The sequence below is a fragment of the Hordeum vulgare genome, chromosome 7H (genome assembly GCF_904849725.1).
Source record: "Hordeum vulgare subsp. vulgare chromosome 7H, MorexV3_pseudomolecules_assembly, whole genome shotgun sequence".
In the NCBI taxonomy this organism is placed as follows: Eukaryota; Viridiplantae; Streptophyta; class Magnoliopsida; order Poales; family Poaceae; genus Hordeum; species Hordeum vulgare.
The window spans coordinates 159,943,060-159,949,888 of record NC_058524.1 but is presented as its reverse complement, the minus strand read 5'-3'; the positions used below and the strand labels follow the sequence as shown (position 1 = coordinate 159,949,888).

General features: G+C 49.1%; 1 protein-coding gene across 1 annotated transcript; it reads right to left on the bottom strand.

The window, feature by feature from the left end:
* Positions 1 to 2,088: 2,088 nt before the first annotated feature.
* On the bottom strand, positions 2,089 to 5,865 carry LOC123409673 (probable galacturonosyltransferase 4). Its single transcript, XM_045102543.1, has 8 exons — positions 5,652 to 5,865; positions 5,523 to 5,560; positions 5,398 to 5,442; positions 4,933 to 5,298; positions 4,105 to 4,376; positions 3,615 to 3,972; positions 2,884 to 3,459; positions 2,089 to 2,612 (listed from the first exon to the last, which is right to left on the bottom strand). Exons 1-8 carry the CDS (start codon positions 5,782 to 5,784, stop codon positions 2,337 to 2,339), a joined length of 2,064 nt encoding a protein of 687 aa, XP_044958478.1. The 5' UTR covers positions 5,785 to 5,865; the 3' UTR covers positions 2,089 to 2,336.
* Between the last annotated feature and the right edge of the window lie 964 nt (positions 5,866 to 6,829).

The window sequence follows — 6,829 nt, the reverse complement described above, 5'->3', positions numbered from 1 at the left end:
ACGCTTCGGCGCTTCCTGACCGCAGATTAATGTGGGTCCACCTTCCCCCTTTCCCTTCCTCCCTCTCCTTCCTCCTCCTCCTCCTTCTTCTTCCCCCTCTCCCCCTTCCCCCGTGCAACCTCAGGCGTTGTTGGCGAGCGCTGCGGCTTCTCCATCGGCAGTCACTGCGTCTGACGGCGATGACTGAAGGTGACCACACGAGATGCTGCAGCCGGGGCGACGGTTGAAACTTTTTTCATATACGGTTGAAGCTTTTTCTGTCAACGTTTGCAACTTTTTCCTCGTTGAAGTATTTGGTTGAAGCTTTTTTTCTTAACGGTTGAAGCTTTTCTATACACGGTTGAAACTTTTTGAGGAGTGACCACGCGAGATGTTGCAGCCGGAGCGGCGTTTGAAACTTTTTCCATATATGGTTGAAGCTTTTTCTGTCAACGTTTGCAACTTTCCCTCGTTGAAGTTTTTGGTTGAAGCTTTTTTCTTAACGGTTGAAGCTTTTCTATACACGGTTGAAACTTTTTTCCAGCGTTTGCAACACAGGGGATGAGGTGTGACCGACGAGGTGAAGACCGACGGGCATGAGCAGCGGCGAGTGCGCTGGCGAGCGGCGGGGCAGCAAACGGTGGGCGAGCTAAGTCCCGGAGCGCGGGGCAGCCAGGGCGGCGAGCGGTATGGACGAGCTCAGTCGCGGAGCTGCATCCATGGTGCTTCGACGGGCGGCCGAGGCGGCGACCGGCGGCGACCGACGGTGAGGAGGCGAGGCGAGGCGGTCGGCACGTGCTGATGCGTCGACGCGTGCGAGGCGGGCCTCTTCCTTTTCCCGTGCGCGTGCTAGAGGTTGGGACGACGGGGTCCGACGGTTTGGGATAGGCAAATCTGACGGCAGCAGGTTGACCGGCCCAACAACTGGGCCGGCGCGCCGACACAGAATGCTGGCCTTTATTATTTGCTCAAGAGATTTGCACTTAGATTGGTTTTCGATGGAGCAGTTTTTAAACCCCTTTTAAAGAGACCGCCAGAAACCCTAAAGATGGATGAGTTTATTATTTGTTCAAGAGATTTGCACTTGGCGTCTTAGCCTGTTCTCAGATTGGTTTCCGATGGAAAAACAAAAACAAAACAAGATTCATACACCAAAGAACCGGGTGTCATCCTCCTTTTTGAGAAAAAAAACGACAACAAAGAATTCCGTTATTCATTCTCCGATAGAAACACACACACGCATTTTGGCGTCGTTGTTGTTGCTGCGTGCATGTCATCATCGTTCAGTACCTCCTGCGTGCCACCGGAAAGCAGGAGGAGCCAGCATAGGCCCTAGGCAACGACGCTGGGGAGCAAGCCACAGATGCGGTTGACGACGGGGAGGTAGGCGGCGCCCGAGCGGAGGCGGGAGAAGACGTCGACGACGCACCTCTCGCCGACCTGCCCCAGCACCACGCAGCACCCCTTGCTGAGGTGCGGCACGCCCTGGACCAGCGTCCGGATGATGTCGCGCGCGCACGGCACCGGCGTCTCCATCACGGTCTTCCAGCAGTCGGGCGCGACCCGGTGGCGGCCGCCGTGCCCAGGGGCCTCCGCCGCCGCGGCGCCCGTAGTCGGCACGGCGACGATGACAAGGACGAGGAGGACCGGGAGGCAAAGGCGGAGGACCGACATTGTCGTTGTACCACGAGGAGGCGGGTTGCACCGTACGGACGGACGGAAACTCTGCAATGCTGCTGTGCCGTGTCACTAGTACACAGACACAGTGCAGTATTTGTACTAGAGCAAGGTGTCCGTGCCTCGCTCGCAGATTATAAACCGGCCGCGTAACACTGTCGATTACTCCAAGGACCTGCCCGTTACGCGTATTGAAGCCATCTTTACGGCCATTGATGGCCATGGTGGAGGCTATGAATGTTTATGTCTGTTACAAGATCTGTTAGACAGAGCATGTGACAATTCAAAATATCGCTTGAACAGTGTGTCAATAGCACTCGGATCGCTACTTAACTGGGTAAGATATGCATATGTTGACCAGACCAAACAGAACTAGCTAGACTTGACAAACCAAAGCTAATTTTGTTACTGCTCCTACAAAAAGCAGCATCATCATCAGAAAGAACCAATAGAATAAACCTACCACAGATTTGAATACATACCCTACAGCACTGCTGGCTCTAGACTACTACACATTTTATTCCAAGGCCTGCTACAACTTGCTTGCACTGTGATTTAGTCAGCAAAATGTTCTACTTAGATCATAATATGAGTAGATGCCAAGGAAGAGACAACCTACAGAGCTACAAAAAAACTGAAACCATCTCGGCAGCCTATGCACAGGATTCCGCAGCAGCAACTCACGGATGTATGTGGCACTCCCTTATGAACGCTTGATCAAAATTGACATGCTTGGACCAGTAATTGCGGTATTTTGGCAACCCAACCTCAAGCCAAGGTTTCAGATTCCCATTGTAGTGTATGACTGCAGCCCGCTCGATATCCTTTGGGTTGACGTTCTTCTTGTATCCTAAGCCCAAGAGATGCCACGAGCGATCGAGAGGGAAGGTGTTATTCCAGAATGTCACCAGGCCAGCAGGGAGTGTTCCTAACTTCCATAACAGTCTATGTTCATTCTGCAGAATGAGATACATGTCCTTGGGTGAAATATATGGTAACAGGTTTGATATGGTAATAGCAGAACAGAATAGCGAAAACAAACTTAATGTTGAATTTGGTACCCCAGTTTCAACTACTTGAAAAATGGGTCAATAGCAAATATATAATGCTCATATACGGATAAAAAGAAACATAATTTTCATTTTTGTTGTTGCCGGAGCTCACACCAAACATAAGGGTGAGGGCAGTTTCACTTTAAACATTGTTGAAAAGCTCACGAATGCTCACCTGCTCTTGCCAGTAGTGATACACAGCAGTAATATTCTGCCTTCTCCACTCAGACAAATCAAACATGTTCATGCCATATGCCCACCCACATGCACGTCGATCAAATTTCTTGGCGATGAGAGGGTTTGAGAAGTTCAGGTACCTATCAAACCTATGGAAAACCTCACCACAGGTTTTGACAGCACCATTAACCCTGCCTTTGAGATCTATCGACCAAAGTGGACTCAAGTCCTGCTGGACTACAATGTCATCGTCGACAAATAACACCTTGTTAAGTTTTGGGAAGATCTCAGGAAGATAAAACCTCAGATGATTGAGAATTGACAGGTACTTGGGGTTCCGGAACTTGGGGTTTCTATCAGGTTTATTCTGTGGAGTATGGAAGTAGTAATTGATCATGAACTGAGAGGCCAGTTGCTTCAGAACTGGACTGTAGCTCGAATTTAGCCATGTAAAATCTTCAATTTTCTGAACCTGAATAGCAGCTTTAACCGGGGGATTCGCCAAAAACCACATCTTCATTGCAGCATAATTAAGCTTATCAGTCACAATATGGAAGACATGGTTTGCTGGTTCCTGCATTTTATTTAGTCTAAGATGTTAGTACTTGATACATGGTAAACAAATTTGAATTTTCTGAAAATGTTCACTGCATCATAAGTTTGCTTGCAATGATTCATAATAAGAACCTAATTAGTTATACATGCTCCCTTACGCACCAACCACTATACCTTAGCATGCATAACAGTTGAGTTCACAACCACAGCAGCGGCAAGTACATTGTCAGAGAATAATGCATAGTGATGTAGTTCCGGATCCTCCAGCTTGTCTTCATATGGAAAATGCTTACTGTTGGAACTGGATGTATAGTACTCATTTGTAAGCCGCAGTGCAAGACAATGAAGCATCTTTGGCAGAGCTTTAGCTGCTACCTGCGCTGCGTAGTTAGCCTGTTGCTTGTTAGCCTCGAGCTGGCTCTCTGTCCAGTGAAGGTTTGTTTGTAGCTTATCAATAGCAGCTGCACAGTTATCATGCACTTGTTTGATCTTTGTTAATATTGATTCCATCGCTCGAATTTTTCCACGAACACTGTAGACAATAAAACTGGGTTAAATATTTAAGAGCCAGTCACTTGCTATAAAAGAGTAACCAAACAGCAGATACGCGTCATCACTCAACACCAAGGGTGAAGAACTCTGTAATACAGAGAAAGAGAAGTACTTCTTTGGTAACTGCCTATCGATGGTTGTACCACTCAGTGCTTGCTGGATATCCCTCATCCTTCTTCGGAGATCCTTTACAAACCCATGATTGCCTCTAGATGGTAGAAATCCAATATATCTTTTTGCTCTTCTCAACTGGTCCTTGAGAACAAGTATCGTCTTGTCTGAGGAAGTTGGGGAATAACTAGTATTACTACCAGTTATCATTGCACCAGACTCTTTTGATGTCGAGTCTGTAATTTGCTGAGATGATCTTTCATCATTAATTTCCTGGAAAATCGGATCACTATCGGTTAAATCGTTACCTAAAGCTGAAAGAAAAACTACACTGTCAGCCTATGAAAACTACAACCTGAAGATCAATTCTAGTATAAATTACATGAATAGCTAGGTATAGAAAGCTTCTCTAAAAAATGACTCACAATAATTACCTTTCAGGTTCTTTTTTCTCTAAAATACACCACGGCTGGTGTATTATCTATTAATATATTAAAGAAGAAAAGACTGCAGGGCAATTACATCGCTTAAATGATAGGCACTTCCACTGCAGGGAATAAACGGCATGTTCTCTTCAACTAGTGCTTCTAGGCCACCAGCGCGGCAGCATAGCAACAACAGCAAACTGAATGTTGACCTAGGATGACTTTATTAGTAACAAAATGTAATAAACCATGCCTCAATAAGCCTAGACTTAAAAACCAATAATAAGGATTTGGTCTGTTCACATAATTCAGAGTTATTTATGTACAAATTTAACACCAATTTTTACTTGATGAGCAGCAATGTATGCACAGCTCTAGTTTTCAGAAAACAAAACATTCATTACCTTTTCCAAATGGGCATTTAGATCTCCAGCATTGTGCATTGCACTAACTTTGTTATCCCCTGCTGCACCAATATTGGTCAGGCCACTCTGTTTGGTGAGCTGAGCACCCTCCTCCAAAGTAATGACCACACCATCAGCACGCTTTCTCTTACTCATATCATGCGACAACACCTTTGCCTCTTCTACATTGCGCACTCCGCCGTCCTTACTGCCCCTGGATTCACCTGGTATATCTATATTGCTTCCCATGACAACTTGCTGGATTCCACCATTCTGTCCCAGTTGAGTGCCCTGATCGCCCACATTAGGAGTTCCTACATTGTCTCTAGCATCCGATGCAATCTTCAGTACAGGATCATTTGTGTCCTAGGAATATATTCAGCGCCACAAACTTCAGATGACAGTCTTTCACATTCATTCCGAAAGAAGAAGAACAAATGGACGCATATCTAAGATGAAAATCACCTGCGGCAGAGCGTTCAGGCGCTTCCCCGCCTCATTCCGGGTAATCTACGAAAAGGGAAACACGTCAGGGCCGGAAAGCTTCAGTCGACCTCGGAAAGCCTGCCTAAAACATGCAGAAGCCATACCAAATTGGGGGGATCGCGGACGAAGGCGCTCCCGGTCACTGCGAAGAGCACCAAGATAACACGCACGCGTCAGGGAAGGGTTCGGTGGGAGCTCTGTGGCGAACGGAGGGCTGAGGGCAAGAGGCGTACGGGCGGGGCCGGAGAAGGGGGAGATGGGTGCGCCGCTGTAGAGCGCGAGGGGCGCGAGCACCGAGGCGATGAGCAGCGCCAGCACCGCGTCCCGCGTCCTACATTTTCGCCGCCACCGACGCGCTGCGGCCATGGCCGCAGTCGATCGTCTCCGGCGACGTGATGATTAGAGCCGCCGCTTCTGAGTGTCCTGGGAGCGTTCGGTTCAGAGAGACCTCCGCGGGTCAGTGCGCATTTGGGTTCAAGCCAGGCCGTGGGTTGCCACTTTCCGACGGTTCTGTTTGGGGCGGGATTTTGCTAATTCTCGCCCTAATGGCAAAAAAAAAAATAGTTTCTTTTTTGAGAGAACTTTTCAATATATTTATAATCAATCATGGCAATAAAAAAGACCAGAGTTCATAAAAAAATACAACCAGGTCTATAAACCACCTGATGACGACTACAAGCACCCGAGGAAACCGAAGGCACGCCCACTGCCATCGCCACTTCCTCACCAAAGCATGGTAAAAAGAACCCAAAAAACCAACGCACTAGAGCAATAACATTGTCGAAGAACAAAGTCGTAAATCAGAAAGACTAAACGCGTAACCGCATGAATAAAAACTGGATTCAGCACCCCCTCCCCCCGCGTCGCTCTCTCTGGCGACTCGGGGGGGGGGGGGGGGGACGAACCCTAGCGCCACCACTCACCCACCCCCTCCCCTCCCTCGTCTCGCCGCCGCCGGAGCTTCCGGCCAGCAAAGCACGGCTGGATCCGGGGACGGCGGCAGCGGGGCACTTCTTCGACGACTTTCTTGAGTTGGACGAGTCTAGCCTCCTATTCGGTCTGTTACGTTGTCTCCTCCTCCCTTAGATCCAAAATCCTCGGTTGCTCCTGCTCTGGTCCCATGGCTGCCGGATGTGCCCGTGGTGGCTGGCCATGGCGGATCTCGGGAGCCCGTGCTACTCATGGAGGATCTCGGGCATGTGGGTGGAAAGTGGTGGTGTGCTGCGACGGGGAGCGGCGGGGGTGGGATGTTGCCGTCTGGCCGGTGAAGGTGGCGGACGCTTGTGTGGTGGCCGACGTGGCAGCGTCCATTCTGAGCAGGCCACGGATCCGGGGCCGCTCTGTTCGGATCTGTGTGTGACGGGCACAGCGAGGGCTGTTGGTGACGGCTCTGCTCCCGCCCCACCTGACC

Excerpts from the sequence above, each read along its gene's own strand:
- LOC123409673 (XM_045102543.1), bottom strand. The coding sequence starts at position 5,784 with ATGGCCGCAGCGCGTCGGTGGCGGCGAAAATGTAGGACGCGGGACGCG. Across the intron at positions 5,299-5,397 it reads GCCTGAACGCTCTGCCGCAG|GACACAAATGATCCTGTACT; the intron begins GTGATTTTCATC and ends ATATATTCCTAG. Across the intron at positions 4,377-4,932 it reads TAAATGCCCATTTGGAAAAG|GAAATTAATGATGAAAGATC; the intron begins GTAATGAATGTT and ends CCGATTTTCCAG.